Consider the following 24491-nt stretch of genomic DNA (forward strand, 5'->3'; position numbering starts at 1 on the left):
GTGAGGGATGCTGTGATCTGCATTGTGGAACTCTGTGAACCAGTTCGGCCTATGGGTCCTGTTCTAAATTCTCCTGGGTTTTAGGCATTCTCACAATTCCACTGGCTCCTCGGATTGTGGAGTCATCTCCATTTTTCATAGCTCTTGGGAGGAACATTTTGTTTGATGGAGGATCACCTTGCTCAGTTGTTTTTCCCGCCCCTATTATTCTGCCTACCTTTCCTCACACACCCCCCAACTTTCCCTGGGGTCACAAGTGTTTGTGTGATGGAAAAAATCCTCTGCTCAGTTCCTTGGTGCTGCTTTGTTTGACACTCCAAGCACTGAGCTTTCCAGACAAAATCTGGGAAGGGAGTGTTCGAAGGGGTGGGAGGTGGGCTGGATTGGGAGTGAATTTCTGGGCTGAAGAGGGAAGCAGCTTGTGGGAGGGTGCAGGGGGAAATGGCGACTGGGGTGCAGGTCACCTGTGACTGAGATTCTGGAATCAGGATGGGAACCAGCAGTGGGCGGTGCGGGGAAGGGTTGGGGTAGGTTGTCTATTAATCAATCACATTTTTATGTGCCCATCACCGAGTTATCTAGGGGCTAGATACCAGGAGGTGGGGGAGAGAACTTGCAATGAAGAAGTGGGGCAGGTGAAAACAATTGTCTGCTGGGGAGTGAGGAGGGAGCAAGTTGCGGGTGGCAGAGCTACTGCAGTGAGTGGAAAGGCAGAGGCAAATGGGAGGGGATCAGGCTACTGGATCAGGGATCGGTGGGGTCCTAGGAGCAGCAGGAGGACTTAGAAACTCCAGCTGAGTATCCCAGTGCAATTTACTGAGGACAAGTACAGCCCTAGGGGTTAAAAACGCTGCCTTCCACCCTGCCTCCATCTTTCCCCAAGAGCCCACAGATCCACAGTGGCGTCTCTCCTGGTGCAATACCCTTTCAGTCCCTTTGTTGTCTTCCCTCCCCCCCCCGCTCTTTGCATCATTACTCACTCGGTCGGGGCATAGCTGACAAGCACCTTAGCAAGCTCATTGAGGCAGAGGAATGAGTGGGGGGTGCGGGAGAGAAATGTCCATATGCCGTTTGTTGGGCCTTTGCGCACGGGCTCTGCTGGGCTCCCAGGACACGCTACCAGGCTCGGTGTGCCAGACTGATGGATCACACAGCACTGGAGGGGTGTGCCCTGATCCTTAGGATTCCCAGGGTGACCACCACCCTGCCTCCTCTCCCTAAAGCTAGTACTACTCTAGTGCTGTGCTGTTTGCAGGCCATATTACTCTCCTGATATCTGAGGGTCAACACCAGTCCTCATTGTCTGGGTGGGAATGATGCATGTTATCTGGGAAGCAGCTACCCTCTCCCCACCCGGTATTGAGTGTTTCTCTGGGTGCACATCTCCACACAGGAGAGGGTAAGCCTGCCTGTAAGCCGCTCCAGCACCCGGTGTCTGGGAAGCTGTAAAAGGGCAGAGGGGAAGGTCCTCATTGCAGTCCCACCCTGGTGCTAACACACCCACATGCATGTTGTAGTACTGAGCTCTCTCTTGGCTTTGAGCAACACTGAGCTCGGCCAGAGGAACTGACTGTTATTTCAGGCCATGGACAGTTAGGCCCCTTCCTTCGCTGTGAATGAAGGAGTTGGGAGCAAAGCAGGGCTTGGACAGCAAATATGCCATCCTCCTTCCCCCCACAAAATCTGTCTTCTTTGTTGTGATCCAGCACCCTTCAATTAAAGGATGTCAAAGGAGCACTTTGCAACTTTTAATGGGTTAACCCTGTGAGGTAGGTAAGTGTTGTTAACCCCATTTTACAGATGGAGAATCTGAGGCTAAGTGACTTGTCAGTGATCACCCAATGAGTCAGTGACCATGCTGGCAACAGAACGCAGGAGGCCTGGCTCCTGTGAAGCACTCTGCCTCCCCTAAAACAGTTAAATCATCAACCGTTAGCGTCATGCTGGCAAATAGATTTGCAGCACGAAAGCCAGATGCTCACAAGCAAAATCTTTTCATTTGCAGACAGAGCTTCACGCCCACCTCTGGAGCCTCGGCTGGGAGAATGACACCCTGCCCCATTTGAGCTCACTGGTTGGCTGTGGAAGGCTCCATTTCCCTTCCCCGGAGCGACTTTGCATTCGTAGGATACCCACATTCCACTGTTCCTGCCCACCTGTCCCCCCAAAGTCTGCTGAATAATCCTGCTCTCGCCAATAGAGGAATGTGAGCGTTCCCTCCTGAATACCATGTGGATTCATTCCCAGAATTTCCTAGCTCTCTGGTCTGTTATATCAGAAGCTCTGCAGCTGCCACGCATCTAGCCATTAACTATAACGTTACTGCTCTATATAGTACAGGGGCTCCCTATGGCGTGATCAATTTTATTGCATTCTGTTACCACCATTCCACTTACCCTGCTTCAGAGCTTCAATTTCTCCAGACCTATAGGCTATCTAGGGCCCATTTCTTGTTCCCGTTGAAATCAGCGGGAGTTGGACTGAGCCCTTCAGTGTCATGGAGTGCGGTTTATTCCTGCCAACCCTGAACAGTCTTAGTAAAGCAAGCAAATCCTTGGGGATTGATGGAGCATCAGCTGATGGTGGTCAATGAGCATGTTGGGGGAAAGGGTTTGGTTTGCAAGTCTAAAAATGGCCAAATCAATCTGAGAGCTCTTTTCAGTAAGAAGAGGCAGTGGACAGGACACTGGTCTGGGTCTCAGGACACTTGGTTCTGTTCCTGGCTCGGCTGTGTGATGACAACAGGCAAGATGCTTCACTATCATGCTCCTGTCACCCCCTCCCAGCCTTTGTCTTAACTGTAAGCCCTTTGGGGCAGGGGCTGTCTCATTATGTGTATGTACAGTGCCTGACACAATGGGGCTCTGAGCTTGGTTGTGACTTCTAGTTGCTACTGTAAGATAAATAACAGTAATAAAGGAAGCACACCGTAAATCCCACTGAGAACTGAAAAGCACATTCCCATTGCCTCTCTGCACTCCGCTGTTCAGTGCAGTGCAATGTGCTGATCTCTGCCCTACATGTCAAGGACTCAGGGGAGTTCTGTAGAATGAGTGAATGAAGAACTATTGTTGAGTGCCTGGATTCTAACCTCTCGACTCATCAGTACTATAAAAAGCATCAGGCCTCATTTTCATCTCACTTATGCTAGTTCTAAATTGGCATAACATTATTAACCTCTGTGTGGCCACTCCTGGTTTATACCCGTGTCAACGAGAGCAGAATCAGGTCCCCATTGAAATTGGCCGGGAACGGCGAACCGCGGCCGCTGGGAGCTGCCGGGGACCGAGCCTGTGGATGGTCAACGTCAGCAAAATGTCTTGTGGCCCACAATCAGATTACCCTGATGGGCTGCATGCAGCCTGTGGGCTGCAGATTGCCTACCACTGATTTAGAGTATAGACTCTTGGGGGTAAAGATAATCTCTTACAATGCAGAGCTGAGATGAGCTACGGTGCATTAAAATGAAAACTCATTAGAAGAAGCAGTGAAGACAATTCTTTGGAAAGCCCAATCCAGTTTGGTTCAATTTCTGTTCAGGAGATGGGTGAAGCTTTGGGCTGCTGCTTATTTTACCTGTACTGCTTGGCCTGTCCCTGTCTCAAGATTTGCTTTGTTTTGTTTTTCTTTTAAGCAAGCAATGTTTCTTTTCCCCAGCTCCTTGCACCAAACAGGTCAGCAGGGATGAGATCGGAGGTGATTCAAGGGGTGTGGGGGCGGGGGAGGGGCAGCTCAGCCCTATCCTGCTGCCTCGATCCTGTAGGCAAAGCTGTGATTTATAGGATGGGCGGGGGGAAATGACTGAGACAGGACAGCTACAGGCATGGCAGAAAAGCTTGGTATGAGAGAAAGGCATAAGATGAATTATATGCATCATTTTTTCCCCAATGCTCTTCTAGTCTAAACTTTGTAACAAAGACTCCAAACTGAGCTTTGCAGCCCAGTAATTGAACTAATAATGGCCCAGCACAGTAATGTCTTTATATTCGTGTCTGAACAATGACCTAATCTCTCAGCGCCAAAATAAACATTTCTTCCCTTGAGGGATAGGTTTGGGAGACTAGCCTCCCTGCCTATATGGATATCTGTCACTGGGTTTCCCCTGTCTTCTTCACACTATCCAACCCACTCCTACCTACCAAAGTAGGTAATGATTTTACTGAGTCTTTGCTATTAAACAACATTATTCATAGGTCATAGAATCCTATCTCCCAAGAAACATGGCTCCATTTTCTGGTCATCTAAGTTAAAGATACCTCCCGTTGTAGTAATTTTGTCGGCCGGAGGGAAAATTGAGCCTTGTGTTGAGGAGTGAAACCACTTTCTCCTGCATTCCATAGGAAGAAGGATAGTCCAGTGGTTGAGAGCTAGCTGGAGAGCTGGGTTCAGATCCCTGCTCTGCTACAGGTTTCCTGGGTGACCTCGGGTAAGTGACTTGGGGCCTGATGTTTTAAAAGGTATTAGATGTCTAAAGAGGTAGCTGGGAACCTATTCGGACTGTCAAAAGAAGAAGTCCCTAGGCACCTACCACATTGATTTCCATTGATCATAGGACTGTGTGAGAAATCAGGCTGATGCTAGTTTGACCCAAGGGATGTATGGCTAGCAGTGATGGGAGTAAACTGAGCAGAGGAAAACTTACAGTACATGTCCTCAAACAGTGATGTCTGACAGACACACTGCAACAATCTCCTCAAGGGAAGCACTGGAAGCCCCATTATTTGGGTAGACAAAGACTACAAGAACATGCCATAGACAATGACCAGTCACATTTGGTATTAAGGGGACTTTTATTTATCATTTATAAAGGTTAATACATGATTAACGGATGGTTTAATCAATTGTTATAGGGTCCAACAGGTCTTGCTTATAACCATGATTTATAATCTTCTGCAGATGCCTTAAAACCATCTATAACAAGACCAACTCATGTCTATAACATGCTTATCACATCTATTAATCCTTTATGAACTAATGCTAAATGCACCCTTAATATTAAGTCAGCAGCAGGAGGAATCAGTTGATTGACGTAGGTCTTTGTCTATCATGATGTCTTGTGAGTCACTTGGGTCACATTTGCTGGTGGTCGCTAGAAATGAGTTTATTGGCAAAGGGAAGACCCCATGAATAAGTCCGGGGGATCTTCCTCTCCCTTCCCTCTTGGCTAAAACTAATGGGAGGGGTGCTGGAGAAACCTCCAGAGGGCTGCCATTGCTACCTGCTTTCAGCTTCAGACACCCCTCCTTCTCTATGGTGGTTTTTTCAGAAGCACTCAGCATTGGCCTAACCTGGCTCCCATTGAAGTCAATGGAAGTTTTACCATTGAGTCCAATGGAAGCAGAGTTAAGTTAACCCCGACTGCTTTTGGAAATACCATCCAGAATGTATGGCGGCACATGTAATACATTCCTGCTGCGAGTGCTAGTAGGTGATTCCAAAGCCTGAGGCTGCCTTCACCTAACCTGGTCTTTATGTATGCGGGTGGGGAGAAGGGGGACGAGATTGTCTCACATACACAGGCACCAAAGAAAATAATTGTATAGCACTTGCTGCCACTGCTAGTTCAGGAGACAGGAATGCTGAATTCACTTGCATAGGGGTATTGAATTCTGGCACAGATCCTTGAAGTCTAGCCCCCATTGGAGGCTTTTCATTTTCCTTTCTGGAATTAGCTTCGGCGCTGAGAGCTGGTTCTGGGCCAGCAAAACTTCCTTTTAGCTGTGAACCATGCAAAAGTTTCCCAGAGTCTGGGGCACTTCCCTTAAAGACGGCAGAAGCTATGCCAGAAATTCTCCTGCCTGGTCACTATCATTTCCTCAAGCGTGGGTGAGGAGTATGCCCCAGGGAACATGACCTTCCTTGAAATCCTTGGTTGTGGGGAGTGGGAGTTAACAGCACCTTGCCTCAAAAGAGCAGCGTTAGAGGAACTCCACATCTGGATCCAGAGGTCCCAGCTGTAGAGAAGAGAAAGAGTTAAAACTGTTACGGACTCATGGCTGGAGAGTCTTATTGCAGTCCACAACTGCCCTTGCTTCACTGGCTCTGTACATGGTAATATGGCGTAGCTGATCCATTATGCACCTCTATACCATGGTGGGAAGGGAAATGATTACTCCATGCATAGCACAGAGGCTTCAGGACAGCTACAAGATCACTGGAACCCCATGGGCTGGAGATGAGGCTTTTGTCAAAGCATTTGGAATGAATGCAGTTCCTCCTTCACTCCTTCTCTCTTTCCCTCATTTCATTAATTCCACACAGAGAGATCTATCATGTAAGGATGCACTGTCAGGCTTCTCCTGCTCTCTGAGCCCATCCCATGGAAAGCCTGTGAAGAGGACAACAGAGATGGAGGAAGGAGCTGGTGAGCGTGGGGTGGTGAAACCTTTGGCTCCAAACTCAAGTCCATGCTGACCCATTGTCCCTCTTTGAGAAAGCCCTGGGCAGACAGACAAGGGGTGGGGGAGAATCTGGGTCAGACGGGATAGCAGCTATTATTGTAATGGCTTTTTTGTCCCAATTCCATTTCAGCAGGGAGATTGTATCTGGGGAGAACATGCCCTGTGGGCTTTGGGGAGCTAGATGATACATGACTGTTCCCCAGGGTTCAGAGTGCAGGGGATGGGAGGCAGGATCATAAAGGTTACTGCAAAAGAGCCATATGGCAAGTGAGCACATTTTAATCAGTCATAAATAATCCATTCCATGCGTTTAAATATGCCTTTTGGTATTATCATGGCCTGGCCTCAATCACACCCTATGCAACCCCAGGGATGGGGTAGAAAAGAGGTCAAACTCAGACCCACTGTGTGAGACTGTACAAGTTTTCCCTCTTTCTCCACCTCCTTTTCTTTCGTTCTTTTCTGCACATTGACCTCATGTCGTGTTCTCAGGACATATTTGCAGTTGTCTCTGCATCAAGAAGTTAGGACGTCACAAAAGTTAGGACTCCTGGGTGAAAGGATAGGCGAAGGAAGATGCAGGTCTATGGTAGGGAGTGGGGTGGGGGGGAGGCTGTGCTGTGCAGAAGAGTCTTTACATTGTTTGGTAGAAAGGCTGCATTTAAAGCAAGGGAGATTCAGAGGTGATGAATGTCAAATGGTCGCTAACACATGTGCAATTTCTGGATCTATGGGTTATTCACTGTGATGTACATTTGCAATTGAAAATAGCCAAACTAGCTGTATGTTGGGGGGCAGGGGAGGGAAAGCCTGGATACAGTGAGATAATGGACTGTACTAATCCTTCAGCTGTGATCCTTACCCATAAGGCTAAACCCCACAAGTGTAATGAACGTGGGTGTTCTAAGGCTATGTCTACACTACAGATCCTAGATTGGCATAGCTGTGCTGGCCCGGTCCCCTAGTGTAGACTCAGCATATGCCGACAGAAAGAGTGTTTCTGGCAGTATAAGAACACCATCTCCCCAAATGATGTTAGCTTTGTGCTTTTTGGTTGGCCAGGTGTGTCTACAGTGTAGGTTTTGTCAGCATAGCTATGTCCTTAAAGTGTGTGGGTTTTTTTTCCACATCCTTGACCGATGTAGCTACGCTGGTAGAAGTTTTAAGTGTAAACCAGGCCTAAGTCTAGTCCCTAGTGGATAATATCCAGTTCTTTAAGCCACTGTGTGATTAGCAGCTCCTACTTAGGACTGGAATGGCAGGGAGTAAGCTTGGGCACGTGTGTTGCATCCAGGCCAGTTTAGAGTCACGTTGGCAGAGCTGTAGTGAAGAAAGCTTGGCCAGAACCTGCTTGTGCAATGCCCGGATCTGGTCAGTTCTCCCAGACCCTACACTTCTTGAGCACTGAAATTCACCAAATCTGCTCAAAAGTTTTGAAGAGGGGACATCTTTAGCAGTGCCATTGACAAACAAGTGACATCAGAGAGAAACCCCAGCCTGAGCTGCAGCTGGGACTGTTTGGTGTGCCCCCTCTTCCTGACAGAAGCCTGGGAGAGGCTTTCAGCATGACAGCACTTCCCTCCAGCTGGAGGCCCCGGGCCTCTGAGCACTGTGCAGGACAATAGAAAGCAGCGTGCCCCGTGTTTATGGCAAAGAGGCTCTCAGCACTGGGATAACTGCAATGTGAGTCAGTTGGAAGAGAAGCCAATATGCCAGGCTGTCCTTTGGCAGGGTGAATTTGGTGGGTATCTTTCGACTGGGCCGAGCAATGATTTTAATTCCCACCCCCCCGTTTGTTCTTGTTATTATTGTCCTCCGCTCACTTGCCACACAGCCAGTTCAGAAGATGCAGTGACAGAATAGTGAGCCGGTGAGGTCATGGAGAGAGAATTAGTCACATCCAACAGGGAAACAGAGAGGGCTGCAAGCCAAGCTCATTTGATAATGTAAATGACTGTCGCACAAATTTCTACTGGAGCCCCCGGGAGACTCCAGCTCACCCCTGGGGGGTAGGAGGGGGTAATTATAATTCTTCCCCACTGCAGCCCCCTGGGGAATTCCAGGTGAATTCTAAAAATCCCACTCATTCTGGGGCCCTCACACCTTATGTCTGGGGGAGTCCAGGACAGACGGGGTTAAGAGCCTTTCGGAAACAGAGACTTTATCAAGTTCTGTCACATAAGAAAGGGAGGTCGAGGCGGAGCTTAATGAATGACTTCATTTATATATCTTACCTCCCCCCCATCCCACCTTGGCTCCTGGCCAGGACCACAGACAACTGTTTCTATGGGAACTATGGAGAAAACAGTAAATATGAGTATGGAATGAATAAAGAAGGGGATTTGCTTGGGTCTTGTTTCTTGTGGCTTCACGCTCTCTGTGCCTGTGTGGAGTAGGGCAGGGTGGAAGAGGCAGGATGGGAGAAGGGGGGTGCAATTTAACTCACGCAATGTAATTTTTAGAAAATGCAGTGTCCCTTCTGGCGGTGGTGTTGGGTCGTGACCGGCAGGAGAAGCTCGTTCCTGTGGCGGGAGAGAGAAATCCGGGCTGGTCTGTGCACGGTAGCTTTGCTACACCCCACTAGGGTGCTGGAATCACCACTCTCTCTGTGGTCTTTCAGTCCTCCTCGCCAGCTCCTCTGAGGTCTTTGGCGTGCTTGCCATGTGCTGTCGTGCCACACTGGGATGGTGAGGAGCTTTAAAAGGAGGTGAGCTCAGACACACTGTGGTCTGAGAACACACAAAAAAGGGCTGGAAAACAAGCTGGTCAAAGAAACATCAAATATGCTGGCCAAGGTTCTCAAAGGTCACTGATGATTTTGGATGCCGGGCTTGAGACACCTGAGTGATGGCTCTTGACAGCTGCCTGAGGAAAGCACTTTGCAACAATTACTCTGAGGCAGTGTGATCTAGGGACTATGGCAATAGACTGAGAGTCAGGGACCTGTATTCTCCTCCCAGCTCTGCCAGTCACCTGTTGTGTATCCTTGGATAACTTACTGTGCCTCAGTTTCCCATTCCCACACTTTCTCTGTCTTGTCTGTTTAGATTGTAAGCTCTTTGGGGCAGGGGCCATCTTTCTCTATGATGCTGTCTACACATCCCTTTGCATCAGGTTCGTTAAGATGGTGCAAACACCTGTGGGAACATACGTATTCTGGTTTGAGTACTTTATTTAGGTTTTGCTTAAACCTGTCCCTAACCGATTTAAGGTAAAGATTTAAAAATGAGCCTTGTTTAAACTGCAATAAGCGTGTCCATACAGCCTTTTGCACCAGTTTAGCTAAATCACTTTCAAATCTCACACTTTTAGTTAAACTGGTGCAGCTCTACATGTACACCAGCCCTCTGGTGTGTATGGCACCTAGCACTATGTGGCCTCGCACCTGGAGCCTCTGGGTGTTACTCTCATTACAAATCATCAACATAACAAAGGACCTTACTCTTTGCTCAAAAACCAATGCTTTCCTCAAAGCTCTCCTTTATATATGTTTGCAAAAATATCTCCAGGGGAACATCCAGGGTCAGATAGACACCCCTACAATGAAGCAAAAGGATTGGAGCCCTTGCTATTGCAGCTGGAGCCTGGCTGATAGGGGCCATGAATGACTCAGCCCTCACTCTATTACAGCTATAGTCTGAGACCCTAAGAAAGCAGGAGCCTGGCAGGAATGAGCTGGTGTTCCACTGTGCTGAAGTTAGACTGGTCGGGTCACTGACATAGCTTGTCCTTCTCACACCGAGATCAGCATGGTGCTGAAAGAGGCGAGAAGGGGAGGAGCGGATCCTGCGTGAAAATTCATGTTATCACCAGTGTAGGAATGTTGCCACGGTCTTATCGTTTCCTCTGGGATCTGAGAGGTCACTTTGCTGACAGAGGCTTTATTATTTGGAGGCTGGGACATTCTGGGAGAAGCCAAGCCAGGATTTTCTTCTATGCAAGGGAGGAAGGAAACAGCACAGAGCACAGCTGGAGCCCGGCTGAGCGATAGCACTGGGTACCCTCCTCCAACATTCCCTGCACCATTGTAGCAAGGGAACAGCTTGGCACAGGAATTCTGATTAAAATATAACTACTCAGCTGATTAAGAAAACATGTCAAGGTCTGCTCCGTGTAGGGCTGTCTCCCTGGGAGTGCAGGGGCCCACAAACCTGGATTTGGATTTCTCACAGTATTGGGCAACCTTTCAGCTTCAGGGCCTGGGATTTCTGAGAGCTGGATCGTTGTTATGTATAATATAATATTTGTCATTCTTTTTATGTTACTGCAGGGGGGCAGAACTAATGGAGCTGAGGGCTGAACTCCTTCCTTTGGCCCAGAGTATGGAACAAATCCTTGCTCTGCGCAGCACTTGAGCATGTGCTGAAATCCCTTTCAAGTGCACTTGCTTAAGGCCTTTCCTGAATCAGGACCATCATGTACAGAACAGCTAGGCAGCACACTTCCCCCACGCTGCCCTGTCAAGGTGCTTCAACTCTGACCTAGGGGTTAGAAGGTGATTTAGTTTCCCAGGCCATCCAATGCTAGATCTTTTTGTTGAGGCTGCCAGAAGGGCCACCAGTTGCCATGATATCAGTGTGATAGGAACAGCTGCCCCCTGGGCGGAGATCCAGACCCTCTTTTCACATGCCCTTTTCGGTCACTGCCAGATGAGGCTGGATGACACACAGGGAAAGTGACCAGACGATCAAACTGAAAAAGCAGGACATCTATCCCACAGCAGGCGTGGGCGGGCTGTGGGGCGATACCTATCACATAGGTGGCACCAGGTGCTGTAGGGAGAGTTTCCCTGCAGTCTGGGATTGCTCGGCAGCACCCCTGCTGAGGCAGTGTGAGTCATGCTGTTGAGCATCCAATAGGATACTAGAGCTGTTTGGAATCCAGAATTTCTGTCCTGTGGGAAATTCCAGCATTTGGGGCGGGGGGGGGGGGGGAGAATGGGGAGGGAAAGGAGGGAATTCCAGATGGGAAATAAAAGCTGAAATTTTGAAATTTCCCACAGAATGAAAATTCTGACAAATTTAAATTCGGGACCATTCAAATGGTTTGTTTTGATAAAGTCAAAATGTTTAATTTTGTCCGTGTCATTTGAATTTATTTCATGTTGATTTTCATATTATAGTAAAATATCACCTATAATGTATTAATGTAATGTAATGGTGAAATCAATATTTAGTATAAAGGGCAGCATGAAATGACTTGCAATGAGAGTCAAAAAGAAATGTTTTTACCTTATTGAAGCAAAATGAGAAACGATTTGTTCTGACTTTTTTCCCATTGAAAATTTCATTGAAATGGACGCATCCCCCATGAAACGTTTAGAGTCTGACAAAACTGCATTTTTGGGGAATGGAAACCAGTTCCATGGAATCCATTTTGACCAGCTTTACGGGATAGTTAGGTATCCTGTTTTAGTTTCGAATTTCTGGTATAGGCCATTAGAAAATGGGACTGCATTGGAAAGAATGGGACATATTGTCGCTTCCTTTGTGAAAGACTCTACAATAGACATAGTTACCCATCCCCTAAGAAGCAATCCAGCCCTCTCAGAGAAGGCCTAATTCTGCAATCCTATTGTTTCATGTTGTGTAACACTTACACAAGTGGTTTCCTTAGCTTCCAGGCATGCTGCTAGCGTAAGTAAGTGCGCCTCGGCAGGAGTGAAGCTCGCAGAATGAGGCCCACCCAGTGCTGTGTTTTATCCTGGGATTCCAGGACATTTTCCCTTTATTTGCTTCTCTTGGAACTGGCTGCCTGCATTAAGAATGCATTTCCCTTCTGGCTGACAGGCTGACAGCACAGTGGAGTGTGGAGGACGAGGAAGAGGCAGCAAGAGAGCGACGTAGAAGGGAACGGGAGAAACTGCAGCAGTCCCAGGCAGAAGATGGCTTGAACAACGCCAACTCCTTGTCAGAGAGTGGACTGCCAGTACAGGAAAACCAGTAAGAAGAGCTTGAGTGTAGAACACTCTTCAAACACGCGCCATCCTAGTGGAAAAAATCCTCACTTTTGGCGAGTGCTTGTGTTACCCAGATACCACTCACTGTGCTGCTCTGCCCCGTCTAGCGGTAGCTGGGCCACATATAAAGGTTGATAGGCTTGGTAAAGCCTTGGCTGGCGATGGAGGGTTATTTATGCTTATGCTTTAAAATTCAGAGGTCCCAGTTTCTAACCCTACTGCCGCCAACCCTTTTAGGGGGACAGTTTTAAATTTTCCTGTGAGATAAAAATGCAGGGAGCTGGGAGTTTAAATGAGGAGAGTTCAATAAGGGTTAAATTGATGTACAAGAACCCAGTTCAGCAAAGTGTTTAAACACATGGTTAACTTTAAGGATATGCCTAGTTCTGTTATATGCATAACTTTAAGGATATGAATAGTTCTGTTGAAGTCTACAGAACTTGTTTAAGCATATTAAGTGTTTTGTAGGATCAGGGCCCAAATTAAACAAGAATTGGAGCTGATTGAAAAAAAAAGTGAGAATTTTTCATTTGAATTTTTAAAAAGTGTCAACCAGCTCTGTAAGGCCCTGATCCTGCCACCACTTATACATGTGCTTAACTTCACCACTGATGGCTGAGCACGGGCATAAGTGATTGTAGGATCAGGGCCAAGGCATAAAAACAACAAACAAAATAGTGGGGAAAACAAATCAAAATTTGTTTGTGAAAAAAAATTTCAGGAAAAAGTCTGAATTTATTCATGAAAACAACTCTAATTTTTTCATGAAAAAGTGCAGAATTTTTCATGAAAAAAATTCAATTTTTGTCAGGAATTTAAAAAATTTTCTCAAGATTTTTATTTTCAAATTCTTGTGAAATTGTTTCTTTTTTTGTGAGAAGCATTTCATCAATATTTGGAAAATTTAAATATTTCTGCCAGCTCTAAAAAGAAACGTATTTCATTAAAAATGTAAGATGTACCTTATAATATTAATTGAGAGCATTTCTAGACCACCTTTCATACAAGGATCACAAAGCACCTTACAAACATTCATTAACAAAGTCTCAAATCATCTTGCTGAGGCAGATATCTCTACTTTACAGATGTCTAAAGGCACAGCAAGATTAAGTGACTTGCCCAAGGCATCAAAGCAGCAGTTACAGTAAAAAAATAACACCCCCCAATAATGCAAACACTGAGGCCCTGCCCTGAAATAACGTACACACATGCTTAACTTTATACTGTGAGTGGTCCCATTTACAGCAAGGGGGACTATTCACAATGTATAAAAGTTAAGCATGTGCGTAAGCCTTTACAGGAGTGGGCCTTATGCATGTGTTAAGGTTTAGTAGTCCCATTGAAAAGAGTGAAAAAGACACAGTGAAACAGAGAAGAGAAGGAAAGAATAGAGAAAAAAGGTGTGTATGTGGGGAAGCAACTTTTGGGGGGAGTAATTAAAGAAAATGTGTTTGATCCATTTGTCATATAGGATACAGTGGGCGGTTGACAGTTCCTGACAATATACAATAAATAGGAACAAAATTCCCAGCTGTATTAAGGGGAGACCTGCCCTTCCAGACTTGACCTTTGGCTCATGGTCATTCTCTTTCTGTTGATAGGCAGGGATTCATTTCCCAGTCCAAGCTCTCATTGGTTTTACTGGGAGCTTTAGGTGTGCTAGAAAAAGAGGAATGAATCAGGCTCAAAGCCAAAATTTTGTAACCTGAATGTTTAAATTTAGGCACTTGGAACCATATTTAGGTACCTAAATAAAAGTGGCCTGACCTGCTTGTCAAAGGTGCAGAGCACCAAGAAGTTCTTATTGTCTTTGGTGGGCTTTGTGGTGCTGAGAATTTTCTGAAAAATCAGGACACTTTTATTTAGGTGCCTAAATATGGACTTAGGAGTTTAACTGTAGACAGGCATGTTTGGAGATTTTTGGCCTGAGTGACCAAAGATCCAAGCGTACAGTGGCAGATTAGAAGGTTGTTGATAAACATCAGCCCGCAAAGAAGGAGGAGAAAGGCGATATATCACGCAGAGAGGTCTGAGGCATGGTTTACAATTTAAAATAAACCATGGAGAACTAGCCTCACTCACTGAGGATGGGGAAAAGATCGGAAGCTTGTGGGCATCTTTCCACCGGGGCCAATAGAGACCAATGTAACCCATGCTAGGATAGTGTGACTCTTTGTGCCCCTCTGATGGGCAGACAACATAGAGAGATTTAAGAGTTTGTTACTAGAGGTGAGCTAGTCCCTTAGCTCAGGCAGTGAAGTTTGTGCTTTTTTTTTTTTTTAAAAGATCCAGAGGTCCTGGGTTCAACCCCCCATACAAATACACATGCAAATATTTGTAGATGGAGAGCTGAGGGTTAGGGAGAGTGCTGGGAAACCTATAGGTATCGTTTAGATAGGGATGAGCCTGGACCCAAATCCCACATCCAGAGGCCCCAGAATAATGGGGAAGTTTGATAATAAAATCCGTCATCTCTCAAAACATGCCTGCTGGCCATCTTAACTTCTTATGGATGAGCCTTAGCCAGCCTCTTTGCTTTGTTATATGCTCTCACCGGTAGCACTGAGCCATTTTGCCGCAGTCCATCTGAAATTGCATTTCCTTCGCTCCAGCCTCTTCTGCAGCTGCTGATGGCCACCTGGGCTGGCTTGCTGAGCTGGGGTCAACCTGCCATTAATCTTCCAAAAGTCTTTGCTTTCTGTTGTGTAAACACCACGCCCCCGTACAATGACTCACCCCATTCATGCAACTCATCTTTGTGTAAACAGGCCCTCGTCGTTTCCTTGGGGTGAGGGGCTTTGCACAGCCCCAAAAGAAAATCTGAGTCACATTTTTTTTCCCCCAGACAGCTATGGTGGCTTCCCTGTAGGCCTGGATGCTGGAGTGGCGCGAAGCCATTTAGAATTGAAGTGTGGGAGCGGTATTATGCCAGCCCCACTCTTACCCCTTTTATTTCTCCTCCCCGGTGATCTTGAGTTCTGAGGGGAGACAGGGGGAGACCAGGCTGTGAAATCAAAATTGCCCCAAACTCCAGCCCAGTGGCATCCGACCTTTGCAGCCTGAGCGCTGGGGGTGGTATTTCAGAAAGGTAAAGGAGCTGCAGTCGGGACATTGGGGCAGATTCTTGAGCATCACAGAGGGAATGGGGACCCCTGCCAGTCCCCTGCTGTAGATTTGCCACGGAGCATAGCGCTCTCTCTGTCCCTGGCAAAGGAGGGCATTGGGGTCAGGGAATGACTGGAGTGGGCTGTGCTCTGGCTACCTGCAACTGGAGTATGGCCTTTATCTATGCCTTTAAGGGCTGAGCTTCCCACTCAAGGACCGCTCTTCCCCCAGGCACTGACCGGGGATTTGGAAAACCTGGAGTCTTTTCCTGGCTCTGCCACAGAGTTCCCTGTGTGTCCTGGGCAAGTCACTTACCCTGTCTGTGCTTCAGTTAGTCATTGGTAAAACAGGAACCATACTTCCCATCCTGTCTATTCAGATTGTTAGCTTTCTGTGGCAGGGATTCTCTTACTATTTGTGTGAACAGAGTCAAGCACGATGTCTCACTCAGGGCCTCTAGGAACTACAAGAATAGTAAATTCTAATCCACTTTCACCTGTGACATCACAGATTGTCATTGTATCACTTAGTCAATATGGGAAGGTTCAATGTGAAAACGTCATGAAGAACCCTGAAATCACGTTCTCAGCTTCTCCACTGGCTGACTACCTGATTTGGGACAGGAGTGAATGCCACCCCAGTTACTGAAGATCCTTGCATTACCAGGGCACTTCTGGAGATGTGGGGCATTGTGGGTACTTAAATCTGGGCCTGTCTGTTGTTGTCAGCTGTTACAAGGCTTCTGATAGCTGATTCCCCCCCCCAAAGACTCAGCTGCTGGAGTCACGTGAATAAGAGAATCTCAGCTTTCATTCTTTAAAAAAAGTAAGTTTCTAGCCCTCGCGGTTGCAGAGAAAAGCTGGAAAATGTATGCAACCCAAGTGTTCCCTAAGGCTCCGAACTAAGAAAACAAACAAGACCCCCCACCACGCATTTATCTATTTAAAAAATCTCATTGGTTTTAAGCCAATCTCAAGATTTCTTGAGGCCTGACCTGTGATTTTTTTAACATTTGGGGTTGGCCATCATGTGTCTCAGGCATTTCACTTGAAGTCACCACAAGCCTAGATGGTGAAGGAGAAAGGGAGAAGCAATGAGCATAAAATGGGCCAAAGTTGCTCTGCAGCAGGCAGCCATGTGATCTGGAGGAGCCAATCCTCCTTTGACCACCTACCGTGCACTGGGCTTCAACTGTGCACTGGGCTTTGTTGTGTCTTTGTGTGAAATCACAGCCATTGGGTTGCATCAGCGCTTTGGAACATGGTCTGTGTATGCCGTGCCAGCAGGGTGATGAAGCTCTGCAGGCTCTTGGCAGTTGGATAGAAGTTCTTCTTCACCTCTTTCCTTTTCTGTTTGGTGAACGAGGAGGGAGTTTTCCCCTCACCAGTGGAAGGACAGGAAATCTTTCCAGAGGTTAAGCTCCTCTTGGTCCCCCTTCTCCCCCTGCAGGGCTTTTTAAGAAGCAGAGGGATGAGCAGTTGGCTGTGCCAAACTACGCCAGCGTATGCCAGCTCAGAAATTGGCAGTGGGTGGGGTGGCATGAGGGGGAGGGGAACTGCCAACATGTGTGTTTTCAGGAGCACTGTAAAGTGCAGTTATGAATCCAAATGGGAAAGCAAATCTGGGAAAATGACACCAATTCACTGCCTGTACCTGCCGCCTTTGGGGCACATCCAGTTCTCAGTGGAGTCAATGGCAAAACTCCCCTTGGTTTTCTTAGCACCAAGGCTCTATCCTCCTGAATCCATATCTGCTTACTTTGCTGGTAAGAGCAAGTTTGTTAAACTGCTACCAGCCGTGAAGAGTCCAGGAAGACACAAAAGAGCAAAGCCTGATTGTGTTCAGCCTCACATATCATCAGTAACAGTTGGTGTCTACAAACTGATCCCAGAACCCTTATTGCTGGCAGCGAGTCATGAAGCAGAAGGCTCGTAGGTAGGTTTGCACTGCCAGATGGGGACCATTCTATCTAAGCCACTAGTCTGCCCACACCCATTACCACAGATCCAAACATCTTATCATCTGTAATGCATTTATCCTCCCAACACCTCTGTGGGGGAGAGCAGTGCTATTATCCCCATTTTACAGATGGGGAACCAAGGCACAGAGATATTAAGCGTCTTACCAAGGCCACACAGGGAATTTGTGGCAGAGCAGTGGATTGAACCCAAGTCCCTGGTTAGAGCCCTAACCACTGGACCATCTTTCCTTTCTGACTCATCCATTGCTGTGCCCGTGTGTTGTGATTTACACCACTGCCAAGTGGGTGCAACGTGCTTTAATTCTCATTTGAGAGTGTTTCGCACCCACCTGGCACTAGTGTAAATGGCATATCCAAGCTGCAGGGCAAACATGAATGGGACCTGGATTCCTAAATGCATTTAAGAAGATTTTACACCAGAGTCTCTGGTCTGGCCAAACTGTGCTCAGTGCAGGACCAGAGAAGGGGTGAAGGCACCGGTGGCCTGAAGGAAGCTCTAGCTTATGCTAGGACTTCCTGTGGTCCCATGAGGCTAGCTGAGGAGCCAGAAATCACTGGAAGCACAGCGGACAGGTCACTGTCTCTTTTGCCCCAGGAATGGGGAAGAGGTGGAGTTGCTATGTTGTTCAGGGATTCCCCTTATACCAGGAGACGTCCTAAGTGGCTGCTCTGTGGTGCTTTCCGAAGTGGTTTAGGCTGCTTTGTGACCTCTTCTTTAATGGAGAATGAGGTTGGGTGGGATTCCGGAGACCAGGCCCTTATTGGTCCTGCAGCTGCAACTGTATGAGAGGAGCTACTAGATGGTTGTGCTAGCCAGGTTAGTGCAGAGGGAAGGAATATGACCAGCATGGGGATCATCTGTACCAACTTCGATCCTATGTAGTTCCACTGTTCTAATCTTTCTCCTGGTGTGTTTCAGGTTTGACTTTAAGCCCTCAGGGACCTCAGAGCTGGAAGAGGATGAGGGGTTCAGCGACTGGTCTCAGAAGCTCGAGCAGCGCAAACAGAGGTGGGCTGCAGAGGGAACACAAGAGGGGGAGCAAACATCCCCCAGGGAATGGACACAGGCCCGGGAAGCAGCGCCTACTTGCATAGGAGAAAGGTACAGCAGTAAGCGAGGGAGGGATAGCTCAGTGGTTTGAGCATTGGCCTGCTAAACCCACGGTTGTGAGTTCAATCCTTGAGGGGGCCATTTAGGGATCTGAGGCAAAAATTGGGGATTGGTCCTGCTTTGAGCAGGGGGTTGGACTAGATGACCTGCTGAGGTCCCTTTCAACCTTGATATTCTATGAAGGGGCTCCTCCAAAGAAGGTGGCATCTTGCTGAGGGCAAGCCCAGAGCATTGCTAGTTGGGGGCAGGAGGGTTTAGGCTGAGCTAGGTCTGCAGGAAGAACTAGTCTAAAAACTCAGAGGCAAACATTCAACTCACAATAATTTGTGCTATTGTGGAGAGACAAGCTCAGATCCCAATGCTTTGGTGATGTTTGGAGTCAGAACCAGCTTTCCACAGCACTGGGGCAGATTCTGTGCTGTAACGTACCTCCAGGAGGCACAGCACAGAAGTTTAAGTCCGAGGACAAAGTTGGCTTTAAGCCACTTCTGCACCCTCCTGAGTCTGAGCTGCTGCAGGAGCTGAAATGACCCTCCAACATAATTTAGGCAGCCCAGGGAGCTGTTCTAAGTTATGGCAGTCTCCTAGCACGGCCTCTGGCTTGTGGTGCCAGCCAGAATGGTGCATGTTATTGTCCCCCCATCCTGCTCAGGGCACCTCCCGCAGCAGTGGAAAAAGTGGGCAACATAGGGCTACCGTATGCAGCCGAACAGGGTTGAACTTGGGACCTCGGGAGCTAAGTGCATGAGCTGCTACTGCATGAGCTAAAAGCCATAGGGCCCTTAGCTAAGACAGTAGAGCAGACTGATTCATCTCCCTCTCTCCCTATGTGGTCTTTGTGCCACTAGAGAGGACAGAACACCACACCCAGGAGGTGTGTGGGTTACACCCATACCTGGAGAATTTTTCAAAAGGCACTTGCAGACTGCTTATTGTCACTGTACTCTATCAGTGCTGGTTCCTCCCTTCCCCATTAAGAGGGTAGGTCTTTAGCTATGGCTGGGCCTAGGCCCACCCGTCCCAGAATCAGCAGTAGGTAAACTTCCAAATCTCTCACTTTGCTTCTGGTCCCTATTCCCTTGCTGAGCTGAACCCTAGATCCAAACCCTTCCCTGGGGGATAGCTTATATCTGGATCTGAACATCCTGTCTGAGCCCCATTGTTAATCTGATGTTACTGGGATTTTTGTTTTAAAATCTCTTAGTCCCTTTTTATCCAGAAGGGTGAAAAGCTGCATAATTAACATTGCATCAAAAGCAGACAGAAATATAGTTTTCTCTGTCTCTCTAGCTGTATTTCTTTTCAAACATCTTAGCTAAATAAAATCCAAAGCGACATCTCCTCCCTCCTCTTTAAGGCCCTAACCCTACAAACACTCACCCATGCTGAACTTTTTACACAGCACTCATCCCATTGTCTTCAATCATACTTGCAGGACTAGGGCCTCCTTTATGAACAGGCCCATTTCCCCCAAATCCTCTCTCCTCTCTTTCTCCTCTATGAAGATTTCTTGCTAGAAGAGGCCCACTCTTCTGTGTGTGTGTGTGTGTTTGTTTGAGCAGGCATACATGTGCTTTGCCTTTAATGGGGAGGATTTTCTATCCTTGTTGACCAGAAATGTTGCACCTTATTCGCCTGCTCCTTCCCGGCAACACTCCCTTAAAAAAAAAAAGCAACTTTGTTTCTTGCTTGACAAACATAGGCTGTGTGAGATGAGGCTGCTCGGCAGCAGCTGGAAGAGGGAAAATTGCAAACACCTGTAGCAGGTAAGGCTCAGTGAAGGGAGTTGCCAAGCAGCTGTCAGCTGGAAAGCATTTAAATCCAGGCACTGGCACTCATGCAATTTTTTTGGGGAGGGTATTGAACTGATGTAGCAAAGGGGCAACCTAGGTTATCGCTAGCCGCTGTCTTTGTTTGACTCAGTGTGGGTGTGATTTATGGGAACCTGAGGAGGTACCTCACAAACCTATAGAAAATTTCATTTTGCTTCATATGTTGTGCTCCCTAATAGCATCTCCTTTTCCACTTCTTCTGCTGATATTGTCACAGAGTAGTTGGAAGCCCTGTGTGAGCTCTCAGGTATGTCATGTGCTCTAGTTTCACCCTGTTTTTCAGTGGTTGTGTCTGCCATTCCCACTGAAGGAATGTGACTGTAGTGGAGAGGACAGTTCTATCTCATTCCTGAGCTATGGCTGGGATCCCTCCCCTTGGGAGGGGGAAAGGTGTTTTTTCATATTATGGACCACTGTATTACCACTGTAATGAGCTGGCAAGTGGGGAGAGTTGTGCCCTGCTGGATGGAACTGTGACTTGTGTCATAGGCCCAATACTGCTATGGGATGTCTACACTGCAGATTTATAGCTCCATGAGCCTGAGTCAGCTGACATGGGCCAGTCCTGGGTGCTCTACTGCAATATAGAGAGGCTGCTGTGAGAACAACCACAGAGTAGGATGGGGAGGGCTATTTCAGCTAACATGTTAGACCTAGCTTTGCCTAGGGGTGTTGGAAGGGGGGGCAGGTCTGCTGCTGTAGAATGACACGCATCTCCCTGCTGCTGAAAGTTGGGTGGGAGGTGATAACTCCACCCCCTGTTGTAGGAGGGCAGCAGAGTCAGAAGTTGCTGCTCTTTCAGCAAAGGCCACAGTGAAACTAGAGAACCTTTCTGCCCACTTCTTGCAGGGTCCATAGTTGCCATTTCAAGGTGTTTTAATAAATATCAAGTGGAGAAAGCGGCTTCTCTCCCCTGCCCACCCCCCTCTCTCCAAACAATTTAAGCTTAAAATAAAATCCCACTGCAGAACTGCTGGCTTCTGGCAAGTCTGGTTTTCACTAAGTAGCCATTATCACTCACCCACAGCCTGCTCCGAGTGGGTCTCTGCTGTAAGCTGCTCTCCTGGCATTGAGTGTGGTTCTATGAACTACTCTGAGTCTGGTGCCACCCTTCTTGGTTATTGTAAATGTACTGGGAGGATTTACCCTTCAACATTGACTGTGGAACCAGTGATGTAATCCAGCTCCCCAAGAGTCTAGCTCTGGTTTTACCCAATGCTCTGCATATGCAGGCACGAGACTCTTTGGGAGCGCGCAGCACTGCACCAAAGGTGTGTTTGTTGGGGTGCTGTTTTTCTTGCCTTAACATTGAGACTTGGGGTATTAGTTAAAGGCTTCTGCTCACCTGTAGTATAACGGTAACTACAAGACACTTTTTCTTGTAGAAACTGACTTTTCAGAGACATGTATGTTGATACAGTCTCAAGCTTGGGGGTGTGACCTACTTCTATTAGGGTACTGAAAAAACCACCACCACCCACTACTGAGCATGCTTGCTAAGTGTACTCCTTTAGCTCAAGGGGGAGAGGCCAGTGCTTTAGAGCCCTGGGTTGGATCATGCTGGTCACCTGTGTGTGGGGTATGGTAGGATTAAAGGGTGCTAATATACCCACATTATGCTGGCTTTGTGCCCCTGCACAGGGTGTTCTTCAAGAGGCACTGACAGATGCTGTAGCTGGGATGTGATGTGCCCTGACTATTCTGTAGTGCCATAGAATCTAGTGGGCTACTGCATCAGGGATGCAAGTTAGGGTACCCCTTGGGGTTGCTCTAATGGGGGATGGGGGAGCAGGGAGGGTCAAGCCAGCACTCTTCAGGATCAAGGGATGCAAGCTGCCCCTCCTCTGACTCAGCATGGGGGTGACTTTGACCTCTGCTGTCAGTGCTCTCAAATAATTTTTGTGAGATGTTTAATATCTTGGTGGTGGTGTAGCTGTATTAGTCACAGGATATTAGAGACAAGGTAAGTGAGGTAATATCTCTTACTGGACCAACTTCTGTTTGTTGTAGCTCAAAAGCTTGTACCTTCAGAGAGCTTTCCATCAGGTCTGGGGAAGGAAGCAGTGTGTCTGACCTAAGTACAAGTTAGGACAGATTGTTAAACAGAAGGGATAATACAAGGGAGGCAGTCACTTGAATGGGCAATTGGGGGTTAGATGATTATGCATAAAAGGTTTGAAGTGGGCAATTAAGGATAACAAGGGGGTGTGTTACAAATTGTTGTAATGAGCAAAAAAACAGTGTGTCTGTTAAGTCCAGGGCTTTCGGTATCTAGCAAAGTTATATATTTAAATTCACAGGCTTGCCTTTTGAAGGTGTTAGGCAGGTTTCCCTTGAGAACAAGTATTGAAAGATCAAATCTACCCTGCTCTATAGCTGATTTAGATCACGATTTAAATCACTAGCCAGGAAGACTCGTTTTAATCATGGATTTCTACATAAAAGTGCATTCTTATTGGTTATTATAACCTTAATACATATTCTTCACAACTCAGATAGATGTAGGTTTCACTTTTAGAAGGTACACATTATACATTTTTTAAAGTGATTTATTTTGAGAACTTTTCAGATTAGTTTTACAGCTATATCAGAAAATGAATGATTGGTTATTTCATTTACCAAAGGTAATTGAAGCAGATATTTATGAAGTCACTGGGAGGTGAACTATCTCTAATTCAACAGGTTAATCCTTAATATTAGAAGGATTTTCTTGCCATGCTGTGTTAGGAGGAGAACATCACCAGACAGACACTTAAATTGTTTTATTTAACTAAAACGACGACATTATGTATTCTGGATTTTTTTTTTCCAACAGCAAACATACAATATTTTAACAAAATAAGCATATGAATTTTTTAATTTAGTTAAACATTCAAATTTTTTAAAATCAGGTTTGTTTTTGTTAAAATTGTTTTAACTAAAATAGTTAAAGGAAATATTTAAAAAAAATTAGACTGTCAACCAGGTCAACACAAGAAACTTAAATATTGGCTTCTGCAGCTAACTCAGTTGTCTTCACCTTCATTTTCCTATTTGTTCATAATTTGGAAAAGAAAAAGCTTTCCTGTTTTTTCAGGTCCCAAACGATTTCTTAATTTGGAATGAATTAGTCCAAAGGAAGAAAATATTCTTTCTGCACGGGCTGAAGAAGCTACTGCTGTTAAAAGTGAGATTATCACTTCCAACAGTCTCTGAATCCAAGTAGGGTGACCAGATGTCCCAATTTTATAGGGACAGTCCCGATTTTTGGGTCTTTTTCTTATATAGGCTCCTATTACCCCCCCCCCCCCCCCCCGTCCTGATTTTTCACACTTGCTGTCTGGTCATCCTAAATTAAAGTGCTTAAGTGACTTCCACCATTTCACGAGTGTGACTTTCTTTAAAATATCATCAGCAAACATATATTTCTTGAATGGTTCTTGTTCCTAAACTGGGTCTCTTTTATGGCCTGCTGCCATTATAGGTTTTCCCTTCTAGTGAGAGAATGGTAGATCTCAAAAGAAGGCTACACTCGGAAATACCTCAAGGCTTCTGGAATATGCTGCTCAAACAGTTTCATTTTTGTTTCTACTGCCTGTCCCTCTCTTCTCACATTTATCTTCAGACTTCGTCTCCTTGTCCAGATCTATTGCGCCCCCAACAATCTTCTATTCATCGAACTTTTAGAAACTTTGCACTTTTAGAGAGAGGTAAGGGATTGACTCTGTGTACGCAAATTTGCAGAGGGACAATAGGGTTGAGGTCCATTATTTCTCACCTCTCTCTATATATTTATTTATTTATTTATTTAAAACAAAACATTTTTGCTCTTAACAAGCGTGTTATCTCTGGAGACACAAATCCACAGTTTGAGAACTGCAAAATTAAGCATCTCTGATGATATCTTCTAGACTGAGCACCAAGTCCCATTGGGTAAATAGAAAGATTAACCTAAATCATCTATACAGAAGCCCCTGGAATCCCATAAAATTGGGTCCCTAATCCATGAACTGTTGGAACTCATTTACAAAACTTTTCTTAAACATTACATGAATATATTGTCTCATGCTATACAATTAGAATTTATAATCCCTATTCCATGATGAGATCTTTGAGCTATAAT

General features: G+C 46.4%; 1 protein-coding gene across 6 annotated transcripts in view; it reads left to right on the top strand.

Moving 5' to 3' along the window:
• Positions 1-24491, top strand: part of LSP1 (lymphocyte specific protein 1) — an 81655-nt gene that overhangs the window by 24739 nt on the left and 32425 nt on the right. For 4 of the 6 annotated variants that reach the window (XM_038407105.2, XM_038407107.2, XM_038407108.2 and 1 more), the window contains exons 2-3: positions 12191-12343; positions 18366-18548. In XM_038407105.2, the coding sequence (XP_038263033.1) occupies positions 12191-12343; positions 18366-18548 (336 nt within the window). The remainder of the gene's footprint in view (positions 1-12190; positions 12344-18365; positions 18549-24491) is intronic. The other 2 variants (XM_038407110.2, XM_043517802.1) reach the window with 1 other exon arrangement.

This window comes from Dermochelys coriacea, chromosome 6 (assembly GCF_009764565.3).
Source record: "Dermochelys coriacea isolate rDerCor1 chromosome 6, rDerCor1.pri.v4, whole genome shotgun sequence".
In the NCBI taxonomy this organism is placed as follows: Eukaryota; Metazoa; Chordata; order Testudines; family Dermochelyidae; genus Dermochelys; species Dermochelys coriacea.